General features: G+C 36.4%; 2 protein-coding genes across 2 annotated transcripts; both read left to right on the forward strand.

Annotated features, from left to right (window-relative positions):
- The first annotated feature begins 3,443 nt into the window (after nt 1-3,443).
- On the forward strand, nt 3,444-6,985 carry LOC127122799 (uncharacterized). Its single transcript, XM_051053084.1, has 5 exons — nt 3,444-5,210; nt 5,325-5,705; nt 5,807-6,129; nt 6,397-6,735; nt 6,841-6,985. Exons 1-5 carry the CDS (start codon nt 3,444-3,446, stop codon nt 6,983-6,985), a joined length of 2,955 nt encoding a protein of 984 aa, XP_050909041.1.
- Nucleotides 6,986-7,192: 207 nt separating this feature from the next.
- LOC127122800 (uncharacterized) lies at nt 7,193-7,813 on the forward strand. Its single transcript, XM_051053085.1, has one exon. The coding sequence runs from the start codon at nt 7,193-7,195 to the stop codon at nt 7,811-7,813; it is 621 nt and encodes a 206-aa protein (XP_050909042.1).
- Nucleotides 7,814-18,342: the final 10,529 nt, after the last annotated feature.

An 18,342-nucleotide genomic window follows, 5' to 3' on the forward strand; every position in this document is an offset into this window, starting at 1 on the left:
CAAGATTTTCTAGGGTTGCGCATGGCTTGAACATGGCATCATCATTTGCCAAAAATCAAACTTCAAGCTTCCATGTACAATTGCCTAGCACTCCAATTTGATTTCTGACTTGTTCACACTCAATTATGGATAAAATAGAATGATCTCATGGGCCTGTACACGCCCATGCACACATGCATCACTTATGGCCAATTTTGGAAACTCAATTGTAAGGTGTAAATATCATGTGATTCACCTATAAATATAGCACCATATGCTAAGAATTAAGGACTCCTTCGCTCCAGCTTTGATCCCAAAAACCAAACCCTTCCATTTGGAAGGATAATCCTGAGAATTTCCTTGGAAATTGAGTTTGAATCTCACTATTTTGAGATTCAAAAGTCCAGGGATCCAAGACCTTTTGTGAATTCTAATCTACTTCTGCAAGCATCATGAGCAAGATCAAGCACGATCCAAAGCAAGAACAAGTGAATCCAGACCTGCATTGAAGGTATTTTTCAGAAAATTTCACCTCTTCGATTCTCTCTCAATTCCACTTAATTCTCTTGGATCTTTGGCTGTCTGAAGTCCTACCAATGTAGGCAAGAAGATTGAGTTGCTTAGAGGTCACATCGAAGCAACTCAGTTGACACACCTCAAATTTTAACTCCTCATATCTTTCTATATATATGGAGTTAGTTAAAATTGAGGTCAGATTCATGCTTTACACCATTTTTTTCTTTTAGATCATGTCCTCCTTTTTTATTTTCTTGATGGTGACGAGTGAACCAATCCGGCCAGGGTCACCGGAGAAGATGACCGGCCTTTGGACTCTGGCGATGCGCTGGAAATGTTCAGAGTCATTGATCTGGTTCAAATTGTTTTAATCTCATGCGTTGGTTCTGATTACCATCCATGTGGCGCATTGACTTAAGTCCACGGTGGAAAGCGTGTAACGCCCCGATTTTTATTAAGTGTTATTACTATTATTTTTATAATGTTTGATTTATAATTATTTCGGTAAAATATTTTATTGTGTGTTAATATATTATTAGAGTTTAATTATAAGAATTATGGTATAATAGCTATTGGGCCTAGTGGTGTATATAGTAATTAAGGGAGGTGTAACAATTAAGCCCATTAGTTAGTTTTTATTTAATTAAAACAAAGAATAGAAATAGAATAGAAATAGAAAGAAGAGAAATAGAAAGAAGGGAAATAGAAAGAAGTAGAGAGAAGGAGGAGAAAAGAGAAGAAAAGAGAGAAACGTTAGGGTTTGGAGGAGGAAGAGGAAATTGGAGAAGAAGAGCATCATCTTGATCAACCCAAGCTTGCTAGAACACTATAGAGTAACTCAATCATCATCTCTAAGGTAAGGGTGTGAGTTATCATTTCCTATAATTATGAAAATGATGGGTTTTATGTGGGTAATGGTTGTTAGAGGATATTATTGGGTTTTGATGTTGTGATTGGATTCCTTGCTTTGAAAATGTTGTTTGTGTTCTTGATGTAGTGTTGATTGTTTGTGATTATTGAACATGTATCAATTCTTTGCAAAATGTTAGGGTTAGGTTTAGAAGAATGATAAATAACATTGTGTGTTGTGTTGTTGTTGATGGTTTGGGGTTGGTGTATGTTGTGAAAAATATGCTATTGTGTTGATGAATTAAAGTATGAGTAATTTCACAAATTGTGAATTTAGGAAGTGTTGGAAATTAACAGAATGATGTTTAGAATGATGAAATAAAAGTTAAATTGTGGATTAGAATGGCTTTGTAATACTGAAAATATTGTAGTTCGTTGAAATCTGAGAATGAGATTTTTTACGGAATCGAAATCGGAGGTCCGGAAGGTATTTAACGGTCAAAAACGCATTTTCTATGTTTCCTGCTAAATTCGCGGCGCCAGCTGAGTTGAAAACAGAATTATTTTTTTGTAAACTTCAAACAGTCATAACTTTTGAACCGTAACTCCGTTTTGGTCCCCGTTCGAAGCGTTGCGAAGCTTATGAAATTTTCTACATGTTGTTGATGTTTATAGGCCATTATAAGGGATTATTTTAATAAGTGATTATTTTGGAAAAGTGATTAATAATTGATATAGTAGGAAGCCTATTTGATTAATGAGGAATACCACATAACTATAGTGTGTAGGTGTGTGATGTAAATAAACATAGCATGAGGTTGAATTACCTAAGAGATTGTATGATGAAACAATTTATTGTGATGAATATTCTCATTTGTTTTATATATAAACATATGTATGAACGTTGGTGAATATGATGTTGTGTGAATGCTTTTATGCATGTGAATGGCGACGTGGCCTAAATGGCAATAGCGACGTGGGCTTCGGCCATTGTGATGAGTTATGTTGATGCGATGATGATTTTGGTGTATGTCTATCATTTATCATGGAGTCACATACATTTGCATAAGCGACGTGGCCTTTTGGCAATAGCGACGTGGCCTTTTGGCAAAAGCGAAGTGGGCATAAAGCCTTGGCCTTGATGGCAAAGCGACGAGTCGGTACCGCATAGCATTTGCATAGTTGAGTCACATATGTTGGTTATGTTTATTTCCGCATTTTGTGATAATTGTTGTTATGTGACGGTTTATGAAGTGCGGTGATATTTTGCGATGATGCGATGAATCGTAATATTTTATGATGAATTGATGAAATGTTAAAGTGATGAGATGCTATGATGTAACATTGATGTTGTGGATGATTATTGACTTTGTTTATGATTAAATACATAAGCATTCAAGGGAAGGATTGTGCGATGTGGTAACAATATTTCTAACTTTCCGAATTTACTTATATATTGCTTATCATTATCTTGATTATATGATTTGAGTATCTCACCCTTTTGTTGTTGGCCGTTACCTTTATATTGGTAACGTGCAGGTGTTCCGCGTTGAGAGGAGGATAATGGTAGCACACTTTTGGCGTCATTGCTCTGATTAGGATTGTAACACTCAGGGGTTAATGAACGCTTTTCATGATTTTGATAGTAACAATGCCCTTTTGTATATCATTGTATATGATAGTTGTGATGGGCATTTGTTTGCTTGTTTTCTTTGAATGTGTAAATGTATGACTCGACTTAATTATCTAAATGATTTTCGTTGCGATTTTTTTGTGTATTGCTGCTATATGGACTAGGTGAATCCATATACAGTGTTGTTTATTATTTAACAAGGACTAAGTGGATCCTTGCGCAATTGCCGTGTTGTGTAATTTGTTTAAGTGTTGATGAAATGATATATGTGATGCCTCAATTTTGTGTGAAAATTGTTTACTCTGATTTTTAATTGAATTTTCGACGGGTAGAATTGGGGTGTTACATTAGTGGTATCAAAGCAGGTCGGTCCATCCGACCACGTTGTTGAGTCTTTTGTTGTTTAACGACCTTGTGTTGTTAATTTGTTGCTAATCCTTGTGTGTGTTGTGAGCAGAAGTGTAAGATGGCCGGAAGAAACGCTGGGAGGAATGATGAGGCTCTTGCTGCAGTTATGCAGGCAATGGCTCAGGCGTTCCAGAACCCACCCAATGCTGACGAGAACGTGGGGTCTCGTAGTCTGGCGACGTTTCAGAGGGAGAACCCGCCTACTTTTCTGGGTAGGTATGATCCTGAAGGAGCCTTGGCTTGGTTGAAGGAGATCGAAAGAATCTTCAGAGTGATGGATTGCACTCTTGTGCAAAAGATCCGTTATGGAACTCATAAGCTGTCAGGTGAAACCGATGATTGGTGGGTGGACACTCGTCTAAGGTTGGAAACTGTGGGCGAGGAGATTACTTGGGAAGGGTTTCGTAGAGAATTTCTGAGGAAGTATTATCCAGAAGATGTGCGAGGAAAGAAAGAGATTGAATTCCTCGAGTTGAAGCAAGGGAACTTGTCAGTCACGGAGTATGCTGCTAAGTTCACTGAATTGGCTAAGTTCTATCCTCACTATGATGGAGCCAATGCCGAATTCTCTAAGTGCATCAAGTTTGAAAATGGATTGCGTCCGGAAATTAAGAAAGTTGTGGGATATCAAAAGATTCGCGTCTTTGCGGATCTGATTGATAGTTGTAGAATCTTTGAAGAGGACAATAATGCACACTATAAGATCTTGTCTGAGAAGAGAAGAAGGGGTCAACACATCCGTGGTAAGCCATATGAAACTCCAGTTGGAAGAGGGAAACAGAAAGTGATTCTGGGTCGAAGAACAAGTGGGGGAGATGCTCCTGCTAATGTTATCTGTTTCAAGTGTGGAAAGTCGGGTCACAAGAGTAATGTGTGTAGGCTTGGTGAAACGAGATGTTTCCGTTGTGGTATGCCAGGACATGCGGCTCGTGATTGTAAGCAGAAGGATGTTGTTTGCTTTAACTGTGGGGAAGGAGGACATATCAGTGCTAAATGTCAGAAGCCAAAGAGGAGACAAGAGAGTGGTAAAGTGTTTGCTTTGTCGGGAACTCATACTACAAATGAAGATGGACTTATTCGAGGTACTTGTTTCATTAATAGCATTCCTTTAATTACTATTATTGATACCGGTGCCACACATTATTTTGTTGCTGCGGATTGTGTTGAAAGATTGGGTCTTTCTTTGTCTTCCTTGGGTAGAGATATGATTGTTGAGGATCCCTCTAAGGGAACGGTATCTACGTCTCTTGCGTGTAAGAGTTGCCCCTTGTCAATATTTGGTAAAGATTTTGTAGTTGATCTTGTTTGTTTGCCGCTTGTCGGGTTGGATGTAGTATTGGGTATGGACTGGTTGAAATCCAACTATGTTCATATTAATTGCTACAACAACACTGTGAGGTTTTCTTCTGCCGAAGAAGAGGGAAGAACAAAATTGTTATCCAAGAAACAATTGAAGGAGTTCATAGAAGAAGACGCGTTGGTGTTCTTGTTGATGGCAAGCTTGTCTGTGGAGAGTCGGGCTGTAACTGTGGACTTGCCGGTGGTGTGCAATTTCCCTGAAGTTTTTCCCAATGAGATTCCTAGTGCACCGCCAGAAAGAGAAGTTGAGTTCACTATTGACCTTGTACCTGGTACTAGACCCATCTCTATGGCGCCGTATAGGATGTCAACATCAGAGTTGGCTGAACTGAAGAGTCAGCTAGAGGATTTGCTTGAAAGGAAGTTTGTGAGACCTAGTGTATCACTTTGGGGAGCTCCAGTTTTGCTGGTGAAAAAAAAAGACGGAAGCATGCGACTTTGTATTGATTATAGACAATTGAATAAGGTGACGATTAAGAATAGGTATCCACTCCCAAGGATCGATGACTTGATGGATCGTTTAGTGGGTGCTCGTATTTTCAGTTAGATTGATCTAAGGTCGGGCTACCATCAAATTCAGGTGAAAGATGAGGACATTCAGAAAACTGCTTTCAGGACTCGTTATGGACACTACGAGTACACGGTGATGCCTTTCGGCGTTACTAATGCGCCGGGAGTATTCATGGAGTACATGAATCATATTTCCCATCCTTATTTGGATCAATTTGTGATGGTGTTCATAGACGACATTTTGATTTATTCTAAGTCGGAGGAAGAGCATGTGGAACATTTGCGTATTGTCTTGCAAGTGTTGAAAGAGAAGAGATTGTATGCTAAGTTGTCTAAGTGTGAGTTTTGGTTGAGAGAAGTTAGCTTTCTTGGTCATGTTGTTTCCGGTGACGGAATTGCGGTTGATCCATCGAAGATTGATGCGGTGTTGCAATGGGAAGCTCCTACGTCAGTTACCGAGATAAGAAGTTTCCTAGGCTTGGCAGGTTACTATAGGAGGTTTATAGAAGGCTTTTCTAAGTTGGAACTTCCTTTGACTAAGTTAACTTTAAGGGTGCTGCTTTTGTGTGGGATGTCCGATGCGAAGAAAGTTTCCTTGAGTTGAAGAAAAGGTTGACAACGGCTCCGATTTTGATTTTGCCAAATCCCGAGGAACCGTTTGTGGTTTATTGGGATGCTTCGAAGATGGGATTAGGAGGTGTGCTTATGCAGAATGGTAAGGTGGTTGCTTATGCTTCTAGACAATTAAGGATTCATGAGAAGAACTACCCTACGCATGATTTGGAGCTTGCGGCGGTTGTGTTTGTTTTGAAAATTTGGAGACATTACCTTTATGGATCTAGATTTGAAGTCTTTAGTGACCATAAAAGCTTGAAGTATTTGTTTGATCAAAAAGAGCTGAACATGAGACAAAGGAGATGGCTGGAATTGCTAAAGGATTATGACTTTGGGTTGAACTACCATCCGGGAAAAGTGAATGTGGTGGCCGATGCTCTAAGTAGGAAGACTTTGCATATGTCGACCTTGATGATGAAAGAGTTGGAGTTGATTGAGAAATTCCGAGATATGAGCTTAGTGATCGAGGTGACACCAAGAAGTGTGATTTTGGGTATGTTAAAGATTAACAATGATTTTCTTGATAGCATTAGAGAGGCTCAGAAGCTGGATATGAAACTTGTTGATGTGATCATTGGACTCGGACGATCTGAGAATGAGGATTTCAAATTGGATGCACAAGGTGTGTTGAGGTTTCGTGATAGGATTTGTGTTCCCGATGATGTGGATTTAAAAAGGATGATCTTGGAAGAAAGCCATAGGAGTAATTTGAGTATTCATCCCGGAGCGACTAAGATGTACCAAGATTTGAAAAGATTATTTTGGTGGTCGGGAATGAAGCGTGAAGTAGCTCAGTTCGTGTATGCGTGCTTGACTTGCCAGAAATCAAAGGTGGAGCATCAGAAACCTGCGGGGTTGATGCAACCGTTAGAAATTCCTGAGTGGAAGTGGGATAGCATTTCCATGGACTTTGTGACGGGTTTACCGAATACATCTAGAGGATGTGATGCTATTTGGGTGATTGTTGATAGGCTTACAAAGTCGGCTCACTTTATTCCTATTAACATAAGTTATCCGGTGTCGAAGTTGGCGGAGATTTATACCAATGTTATTGTGAGGCTGCACGGTGTTCCTCTTTGTATTGTTTCGGATAGAGATCCGAGGTTCACTTTATAATTTTGGAAGAGTTTGCAAGAAGCTTTAGGTTCCAAGTTGAGGTTGAGTTCGGCGTATCATCCTCAGACGGATGGTCAAACGGAGAGGACTATCCAATCCTTGGAAGATTTGTTAAGGGCGTGTATTCTTGAACAAGGAGGTTCATGGAATACTCACCTTCCGTTGGTGGAGTTTACTTACAACAATAGTTACCATTCAAGTATTGGAATGGCGCCTTTTGAAGCTTTGTATGGGCGGAGGTGTAGGACTCCGTTGTGTTGGCATGAATTTGGTGAAAGTGTGGTACTTGGACCCGAGATTGTTCGAGAAACTACCAAGACGGTTAAGATGATTCGGGATAAGATGAAGATTTCTCAAAATAGGCAAAAGAGTTATCATGATAAGAGGAGAAAGGATTTGGAATTTAAAGAGGGTGATCATGTGTTTCTAAGAGTCACACCTACGACCGGTGTTGGACGAGCATTGAAAGCTAAGAAGTTGACTCCTCGTTTCATTGGACCGTATCAAATTACGAGTAGAGTGGGAAAAGTTGCTTATAGAGTGGCGTTACCGCCAAACCTCTCGAATTTGCATGATGTGTTCCATGTGTCTCAACTTAGGAAGTATATTCTGGATCCGTCTCATGTGATTCAAATGGATGATATTCAAGTGCACGATAACCTTACGGTTGAGACGATGCCTTTGAGGATCGAAGGTCGTGAGACAAAGTCCCTACGGGGAAAGGAAATTGATTGGGTGAAGGTTGTTTGGATTGGTGCAGTCGGAGAAAGCACGACATGGGAATTGGAGAACAGGATGCGCGACTCCTACCCCGAGTTATTCGAATGAGGTAATTTTTGAGGACGAATATATTTAAGTGGGGGAGAGTTGTAACGCCCTGATTTTTATTAAGTGTTATTACTATTATTTTTATAATGTTTGATTTATAATTATTTCGGTAAAATATTTTATTGTGTGTTAATATATTATTAGAGTTTAATTATAAGAATTGTGGTATAATAGCTATTGGGCCTAGTGGTGTATATAGTAATTAAGGGAGGTGTAACAATTAAGCCCATTAGTTAGTTTTTATTTAATTAAAACAAAGAATAGAAATAGAATAGAAATAGAAAGAAGAGAAATAGAAAGAAGGGAAATAGAAAGAAGTAGAGAGAAGGAGGAGAAAAGAGAGAAAAGAGAGAAACGTTAGGGTTTGGAGGAGGAAGAGGAAATTGGAGAAGAAGAGCATCATCTTGATCAACCCAAGCTTGCTAGAACACTATAGAGTAACTCAATCATCATCTCTAAGGTAAGGGTGTGAGTTATCATTTCCTATAATTATGAAAATGATGGGTTTTATGTGGGTAATGGTTGTTAGAGGATATTGTTGGGTTTTGATGTTGTGATTGGATTCCTTGCTTTGAAAATGTTGTTTGTGTTCTTGATGTAGTGTTGATTGTTTGTGATTATTGAACATGTATCAATTCTTTGCAAAATGTTAGGGTTAGGTTTAGAAGAATGATAAATAACATTGTGTGTTGTGTTGTTGTTGATGGTTTGGGGTTGATGTATGTTGTGAAAAATATGCTATTGTGTTGATGACTTAAAGTATGAGTAATTTCACAAATTGTGAATTTAGGACGTGTTGGAAATTAATTGAATGATGTTTAGAATGATGAAATAAAAGTTAAATTGTGGATTAGAATGGCTTTGTAATACTGAAAATATTGTAGTTCGTTGAAATCTGAGAATGAGACTTTTTACGGAATCGAAATCGGAGGTCCGGAAGGTATTTAACGGTCAAAAACGCATTTTCTATGTTTCCTGCTAAATTCGCGGCGCCAGCTGAGTTGAAAACAAATTATTTTTTTTTGTAAACTTCAAACAGTCATAACTTTTGAACCGTAACTCCGTTTTGGTCCCCGTTCGAAGCGTTGCGAAGCTTATGAAATTTTCTACATGTTGTTGATGTTTATAGGCCATTATAAGGGCTTATTTTAATAAGTGATTATTTTGGAAAAGTGATTAACAATTGATATAGTAGGAAGCATATTTGATTAATGAGGAATACCACTTAACTATAGTGTGTAGGTGTGCGATGTAAATAAACATAGCATGAGGTTGAATTACCTAAGAGATTGTATGATGAAACAATTGATTGTGATGAATATTCTCATTTGTTTTATATATAAACATATGTATAAATGTTGGTGAATATGATGTTGTGTGAATGCTTTTATGCATATGAATGGCGACGTGGCCTAAATGGCAATAGCGACGTGGGCTTCGGCCATTGTGATGAGTTATGTTGATGCGATGATGATTTTGGTGTATGTCTATCATTTATCATGGAGTCACATACATTTGCATAAGCGACGTGGCCTTTTGGCAATAGCGACGTGGCCTTTTGGCAAAAGTGAAGTGGGCATAAAGCCTTGGCCTTGATGGCAAAGCGACGAGTCGGTACCGCATAGCATTTGCATAGTTGAGTCACATATGTTGGTTATGTTTATTTCTGCATTTTGTGATAATTGTTGTTATGTGACGGTTTATGAAGTGCGGTGATATTTTGCGATGATGCGATGAATCGTAATGTTTTATGATGGATTGATGAAATGTTAAAGTGATGAGATGCTATGATGTAACATTGATGTTGTGGATGATTATTGACTTTGTTTATGATTAAATACATAAGCATTCAAGGGAAGGATTATGCGATGTGGTAACAATATTTCTAACTTTCCGAATTTACTTATATATTGCTTATCATTATCTTGATTATATGATTTGAGTATCTCACCCTTTTGTTGTTGGCCGTTACCTTTATATTGATAACGTGCAGGTGCTCCGTGTTAAGAGGAGGATAGTGGTAGCACACTTTTGGTGTCATTGCTCTTATTAGGATTGTAACACTCAGGGGTTAATAAACGCTTTTCATGATTTTGATAGTAACAATGCCCTTTTGTATATCATTGTATATGATAGTTGTGATGGGCATTTGTTTGCTTGTTTTCTTTAAATGTGTAAATGTACGACTCGACTTAATTATCTAAATGATTTCCGTTGCAATTTTTTTTGTGTATTGCTGCTATATGGACTAGGTGAATCCATATACAGTGTTGTTTATTATTTAACAAGGACTAAGTGGATCCTTGCGCAATTGTCGTGTTGTGTAACTTGTTTAAGTGTTGATGAAATGATATATGTGATGCCTCAATTTTGTGTGAAAATTGTTTACTCTGATTTTTAATTGAATTTACGACGGGTAGAATTGGGGTGTTACAAAGCGCGTTGAGGACCACTTGATCTGCCACCTCAATTAATGAGGGAGATCAAGTGCCCCACATTTTTTGTTATTTTTCTGATTTTCTATTATTCCTTTTATTTTCATGAATTCATATTAATTTTAATATTGATCCAAAAATATGACAGTTTCACCAAAAAAATTCAAATATTTTCCTCTTTCATATTTTGAATTAAAATTATTTTTGGATCATTATTAATATTTTTCATGATTTAATTGATTTTCTGTTTATTTTTACTTGTTTAAAAATACTTTTAAGTCTTTAAAAATTCTGAAATATTTTCTCCAAGGTCCTTCGACCTTGTTTGGCCTATGATAAATCTCATGGCCATTTATTTGGTGTTTTGATAAGATCTTAGGAATTTGACAAACCATATTTAATTTAAATGCCTTATTTTAGTATTTTTAATTTGAATAAATGCCAAATAATTTTGTTGACCAATTGTGATGACTTGTTTGTGTTTGACTCTTGTTATTGGGCCTTGGTCAAGGTTGATTTGATTTTGTCAAGTTAATATCATTGGATTTAGGGGATTGATGGAATGTACATTCCATCTCCCAAAATGAATGGATGATATTAATTTGGTAAAAGTCCTCCTTTGATCAATTTGAGTTTTGATCCATTCCCTTCCCCCTTCATCTTATTCCCCTTCTTTATGCATTCATCTCATTTGGTCTATGATATCTCAAAGTCTTAAAGCTAGTTGATTGAAAAATTAACATGAGTATGGATGAGATTAGGCCACCTCTTTTGCATATCTCTTTTTGTGTGTGGTATGTTTCATGAGCATAGTTCATTATACTATGTCTCTAATATGCATTAACACCAAAATTCTATTGCCCGACCTCAAATAGTTGTGACTTCTACATAAGTCCAATTACGATTGCTTAACATAGCGCTAAATTTGTGACATAAAAGACATAGCATTCTAGTTAGTGAGATTGTAAGTCTCCCCTCTTTCATGGTATTATGTGGAAACTTGGCATTTTTTCCTTCCTTTGGAAAATGTCTTGGCTCAAGGATCCATGCTTGTGATAAGTGGGTTGAGTGTTCTCCAAAGAATGTCTTAAAATGAAAAGTAAAAGCAAAACAATACTAACTTCTAACTCATTAACAACTAACTTTTAATTTCAAGTCATTTACTTTAATGTCATTTAATTTTTGCCTTTATTCATTTGCCATTGTTCATATCATTCTAATTGTTTATGTTAATGCAATTTTGACTTTGTCCACTTGGACCATATTGTGTGATATATCTTGATTGTATATACTTTGCTTGTTTTTGGGGTCTTTGACCATTAATGTACATAGGGAATTCTGGGTTTCTATTGACATTCTTGTCTATTGGATTGCTACCCATTTGGTCTGATCTTTTCAACTCTTAACTTTTAATTTTGTGCATAGGATTAGTCTCTTCATCTTCTCCCCATTTCTTTAATTTCAAAATATCTCCCTCCCTTTTCAAAATCTTCTTTGATTGAACTTATTTTGTTCTAAAATTCGACCATTTTGCAAAAAGATAGAAACTTTGGCCTTATGGCATTGCATTTTCAAACTTCTTTTCTTAAATCAAATTTGTAAATAAACTTAATTACACTCGACTTAAACTTTCAAAAAGCCAAAAATAACTAACTCATTCAAACCATTTTTAGGCCTTTGTACCTTTCAAAGTTAATTTTTGTTAAAAGTAACGCATCCGCTTTGAAATTTGTATCACGAACTATGAGGTTTTGATCCCTCATTTTTATGTTGGTACGTAGGCACAAGTCCGAAGGTCTTGCCAAACACAAAAAACTATAATTAATGAATTCTTTTTCTCATCCCCCATTCTATTTGTTTGTAAACATCATTTTTGTACCAAATACATATGCACACAAAAAGGGCTCCCTAGGAGTACCTAGGACACTTTGGATGTTAACACATTCCCTCTGTGTAACCAACCCCCTTACCTGTAATCTCTGACATTTTATTAGTTTTGATTTGAAAACTTCTTACTTTTGGGTTTTTTTCGTACTTTTTCCCTTTTCCCTTGGAAACAATAAAAGCGTGGTGGCGATTCTTGTTATTTGATGTCTAGCTTATCCATAACTTGATGGTCATGAATTTACCGCTAAATTCTTTCAATACTTTGATCAGTTTAACCTTCATCTTCGACCCAACTCTAATGCTTATATAAGTTGGTCTTTTTGTGACCCCATCTCAGAGATCTATCTCTTCGAGTGGGTCTTGCACTTGCATTCTCTACAACCCATTCAATGGGTTTTTCTCAAACCCCAAAGACTTATTGTCATAAATTCAATTTAGCTTTCGGATTTCTGAAGCTGTTGTTTGGCCTTGTCGGCCATCTTCTCATTCCTCAACTTTGGCTTTGATAACCAAATTTTGTTGTTTCTCAGCTTCTATAGCTGTTTTTCTTTTGTTCTCAGCCAAATAGGCCAAAATTTGAGCCAAACTTTCTGACTCAGCAGACATCTCCATCGACTGCAGGCGACCCCGTAGGTAGAATTACGATTTCAGGATCCATTTCCTCCTTAGTATCCCAGATAAATCCATAGTCAGGATCGAGATTCAGGTGTAAGACCCCAATTTTGACCCTAAGATCCCTCATGCTATCTCATCATTTTCATTGGCTTTGGGATCACACCTTGGAATCCTCCTCACCCCTCATTCATTGGGTTTGTATTGGGAGAGAACACCAAGCATATTTGATTTCATCATACTTTCTATCCTTTTGTTTACTAACCAAGATACCAAAAAATATGTCTATGTATAACTTTGTTTCTTTTGTAGGTAGTGTGTGCACCCACCTGTGCCCTATCAAGCTCACAACTAGGGTTTTAGACTCTCATGACAAGAGATCAATCAAGGAATGGTTCAAAATATTTCTAAACATCATATATGGATCCCCATGTTAATTATTTATCATTTTGATCAAGAATTCATAAAGACTTTGAAACTTGTTTGCCTTGGAAGCCCTAATTCATCTGGGTATCTTGTGTGACTTCCTCAACAAGTTTCTTCTACAATTGGCCAAAGATTTCAAGGTATGATTACATCATCTTATGAATATATGATCCTTCATTAGATCCAAATATCAAGATAACTTCAAGTTTATAAGTTGGTTCAAAGATGTTGACCAAAGAAAGTTAACAGGTCAAAACTAGGGTTCCCTAGACCCTATCTCTTACAATGTTTGTCATATGAAAATGATTACAAGATGAAATTTACTCTTTATGACATTACAAACAACTTTCATGTTGGCATAAATATCTAGGTTTGATTGGAATGTCATTTTTTATGGTGAACCATTATAGGTCATTTTGTCTGCGCCCTAGTTAGAAGGTCAACTTCCGAGAAGCATAACTTTCTCAATATTTATGATATGAATGCCATCCAAGTTTCATGATCAATATAAATATGTATTATACAACTTTTATTATTTGATAAATGTAAAATTCCACTTACAAGGGAATGTACCAAGAGGAAACATTATAGGTCATTTGGGGTCATCATCATTGAACAAACAATTTTCCTCAATTTCTGAAATGCATAACTACCTCATGCCAAATCCAAATGATGTCAAATTTGTTACCAAATTTAATAGCAATGAAATATCTACAACTTTGATGAAGAAGCCATTTCCATTTGAAGTTCATATCAAAAGTTATTCAAGGTGGAAGAAGTGGTCATTCGACTTTATACTTAGAAACTTTTCAACTATGTTTGATTTCTCCAACTTCCACCTCAAAATTCATCATGATCCAAGTTCCAAATGGAAAAGTGTTCAACATCAAAGTTGTTCCCCTTGATGTCACATTTCCAAAACGTCTAAGATAACTTCATTTGGACAAGAATTGAGGGACTTGCGCATGGTTCCTTTTGTGGGCTTATTTTGGCAACATATGAACTCAAGTGATTATTTCCTTTTGCATGCTTCCATGTGATGACTTTAGTATCCATTATGCAAGAATTGGAGTTGGATTGCATCATTGGTTAGGCCTAATTCAATTCCCATGCACCCATGCACCAATGTTGCTATTTTTGTCCAAAAATGAAAAGGTGCAAAACTAAATTCCATAGCCTATAAATACAACTGCATTGCCTCAAGAACAACTGACACACCCTGCCCAAGCCTTGCCAAGCTATCTCAGAACCCTACTCCATAGAATTCCTTGAAGGTTTCTTTTAAATCGAGTTTGAATTTCACCTTCTATTTTGAGATTTAAACTCCAATGATTCACTGCTATTTTCATCTCAATTGGTCACTGCAAGCAAGAGGACGAAGAACCAAGTGAATTCAGATCAAGATTAAGTCAAATCATTGCTATCCAAAGGTGATTTTTTCCAAACTTTAAGCCTTCGATTCTCACTCAATTCTTCTCTATTCTCTTTGATTATTGGTTGTCTGAAGTCCTACCAATGTAGGCAATAAGATTGAGTTGCTTTGAGGCTAAATCGAAGTAACTCAGATCGTGCACCTCAAAATTCAATTCCTCATATCTCTCAATATATTTGAAATTGGACAAAATTGAGCCCAGATTCGAGCTCCTGAGCATTTTTCCTTTGAATTAGTGTACTCACTTTTTTATTTTAGTGAAGGTTGGTGGTGGACCAGTTCGGTGAGGTCCACCGGAGAAGGAGACCGGAGCTAGGGCTCCGGTGGTGCGTTGGCGCCTTCCCAACCTTTTGATCTGATTCAAATGTTTTAATCATAACCCTTGGTTTTCATTACCACGTGTGTGGCGCATTGGCTTCGTTCCACCATGTTCCATATGTGTGTGGCCATCAGATCTACCACCTCAATTAATGAGGGAGATCTGATGGCCCTCGTTTTTTCTAATTTCTTTTTTAATTCTGATTTTTTATTTAATCCCTTTTTTATTTAATTCATAGAAATTTTATTTTTAATCCAAAAAATATGGGACTTGTAGCGGGGTATTCGTTACCATTAGAGATATTGACTAACTCCAAGGTAAATCATACAAGTCGAGTCGCCATCGCACTTCTATTTATCCAAAGGAATGGTTAGAAAGCGAATAAAAACCTAAAAGTTTTATCGAATCAAAAACTAGTAAAAATGTCAGAGATCTGGGTAAGGGGGTTGGTTATGCAATGGGAAGGTGTTAAGCACCCAAAACATCCTAGGTACTCCTAGGGAACCTTTTTCACACTTGTTGTAAGGTTGGTATTTTGTGAAAGTTTATTTGTGCAAACATGATTGAAGAGATGAGAAGAGAATATACAAGTTATTTACATTTTGTGTTTGGATGGATAAACCCATTACCTACGTACCATCTTAAAAAGATTAGGATCAAAACCTCGTAGTTCGGGGTAGAAATCTCAAAACAAGTTGGTGAATTGATTGGTCCAAAAGCCTTAAGGTCTTTTGTTATCCAAGGGAGAAAACTCAACCTAAAACCACAAATCCACCATGTGAGGATAGCTTCAACATGCTAGTGGGGGGTTAACCCTATAATAAGCATGGAAGACTCATTGTCCATCACTACGGATATAGGTGAGTATTACATCTACCTCAAGGATAACTCAAACCTAATAGCTAAAGGTTATGAAAAGTTTTGAATAAGAGAGTGGCCATTGAAACCACAAAAAGGTATTTGAATGAGTGGTATTTACCAATGAAAAGTATTTACAAAATATGGTCAAAGTTGATTTAAAGGTTCAATTCAAAATAAGTGTTGTGAAAAAAAAGTTTGAAAATCAAAAGCATAAGGCTTAGGTTTCTAATGTTTAAAACAAGTGTTAAATGTTTGCACAAAAAGTTTTGGCTTGGGTTAGAGTGGAGGGAAGAATAAGAATGGCTAAAGTCCTAATCATACAAGAGATGAAAGGTAAGAAACAAGACCACAATTGGAGTTCCTCTCTTGAGATCATATTGATGATCCAAGTAGCTCCCATCCTTTGGAATATGCAAGCAAAATAATTGTAAGCTCAAGCAATCAACATAATCAAACAAGCTTCTTAGAAGATCCCCAATGTCTCTTGTATCTTTCATTTTGGATGAACATGGCAATGGTTCTTCAATTTGGCTCACATAGGATCCCCTAGCACAAAAGCACACACATCAAAGAGTTTTATGAAGCAAATCAAGAATGGACAAGAGTGAGTTTAGAGGTTTGGTCCTTCTAATCCATCTTCAACATTAAGGTCCTTTTACTCCAATTTTGCATAGGGAATATCCTAGAAACTAAGTCCATTTGTCCATTTCTTTGCATTTGGTCCACAACAATCAAAACAAAACACAAGCACAATAGTATATACACAATTATGTGCTCAAGTGAGCAAAAGACAAATTTCATTAACATAAACATGTGCTCAAGTGAGCAAAGGGGGAAAAGCCAATGAATAATATGTACAAGAATAGTAAATTGCATAAATGTAAAGAGCAAGAATTAAATGTTAATGGTTAATGGTTAGTGTTAGTAATTAGTGTGCCTTAAGGCAAATTTAGCGCTATGTTAAGCAATCGTAATTGGACTTATGTAGAAGTCACAACTATCTGAGGCCGGTCAATAATAATGTAGGCAACAACACAAGTTAGAGGTCTTGATTAGTGAATCAAACTCCAACAACTTGCCATGCCAAAAAGAAGATGAGAAATGATCTTGTATTGATTTAGGTCCTTTGCATGATTTAGAAAGCAATCTATCCTTAACTCAAAGCCACTCACTTGATCCATGATCAAGATGAATTAGATTTGAATCAAGGAAGATTAAACCTCCATAATCAATGCTAACCACCAATCTTTAACTCATTGATAAAAAAAAGAAGAAAAAAAAGAAGGAGAAAAAGAAAAAGAATATTAAAGTGCATCAAATGAAATGGAATGTATTAATCAACAAGCTATGACCAAAGATAGAGAAGATCGAGGTCAAACAATAGAAAACAGAAGCAATATGAAAATTAGAAGTCAAGAAATGAACAAAATATTTTTGGCGTTTTTAATATTTAAAATAATACTTGAATTAAAATAATAAAGAAAGGTCAAACTTCAAATTCACTTCAAATCAACTTTGAAAAGTCCAAGTGAATTATCCCAAGTTCAACAAGGTCAAACAAAGATTGACAAACAATTTCAGCATTTTTAAAAGTCAGAAACTATTTTTAATCAATTAAAAAATGTATAAAAATAACCTAATTGAACTAAAATCTCAAATAAATCTCAAATCAATTAATAAATTGATGAGAATATTTTTCATAGATCTATCATCATTCAAAGAGGTTGAGAAAATATTTTTGTATTTTTTGAATATCAAAAACTATTTAAAATGAATTAAAAATAACCAGAAAAGAGAAAATTACTAAAAAATAGCAAATGATGAAATAAAAAATATTAAAAATCATTTTTAGAAAGTAGAAAATAAAAGAGAAATAATGCAATTGGTCCCATAATTTTTGGACCAATAATGAAAGAGATATGGATTTTAGAAATAAAATGGAATTAAAAGAAATAAAAGAAAATAGAAATCAGAAATTAAAAATTAGAAAAAAGGAGAGGCGTTGGATGATGGCTCATTAATTGAGCTGGCATATCACATGGCTCTCAGGCGCGCATCCACCATACATCCAAGTCAATGCAAAACACGATGGTTATTAAAAGGTCATAACAATGAGAGGCCTAGATCAAATCTGGAAATGAGAATGGATGGTCACGATTTGATCTGGAGACCAGACGGTGGCCAGCGCCACCGTCTTCTCCAGCTAGCTCCGGTGAGAGCTCAAATTTGCAGAAGAACAAATGTGCACCAAAACGCACGATCCAGGTACCAAATGAAAGGTGGAGTGATGTACATCACTCAATTCCACTCTAGATCCCTATTGAGAGAGAAATCAGAGATGGAACTTTGGTGGTATTCAACTGAACTTGCTTGATTTTAAAAATTAAGAACACAATAATGATGCCTCTATGCAGAGGACTTCAGATCATACAAAATCAAGGCAAATGGAACAATATATGTGTTGTTTCGAAGCAAAATGTAGTGGAGCAAAACCTTGGAATTGAGATGAATTGAATCATTATCTTTGAGTTCTTTTGCAAACAGAAGCTTCTATGGA

The sequence above is a fragment of the Lathyrus oleraceus genome, chromosome 2 (assembly GCF_024323335.1).
Source record: "Lathyrus oleraceus cultivar Zhongwan6 chromosome 2, CAAS_Psat_ZW6_1.0, whole genome shotgun sequence".
In the NCBI taxonomy this organism is placed as follows: Eukaryota; Viridiplantae; Streptophyta; class Magnoliopsida; order Fabales; family Fabaceae; genus Lathyrus; species Lathyrus oleraceus.

Bases quoted from the DNA above. Each gene is read 5' to 3' on its own strand.
- LOC127122799 (XM_051053084.1), top strand. From the start codon at position 3,444: ATGGCCGGAAGAAACGCTGGGAGGAATGATGAGGCTCTTGCTGCAGTT. The intron at 6,130-6,396 runs GTATTTGTTTGA...TTTTCTTGATAG, and splicing joins AGTGACCATAAAAGCTTGAA to CATTAGAGAGGCTCAGAAGC. The intron at 6,736-6,840 runs GTTAGAAATTCC...GATTGTTGATAG, and splicing joins CCTGCGGGGTTGATGCAACC to GCTTACAAAGTCGGCTCACT.
- LOC127122800 (XM_051053085.1), top strand. From the start codon at position 7,193: ATGGCGCCTTTTGAAGCTTTGTATGGGCGGAGGTGTAGGACTCCGTTG.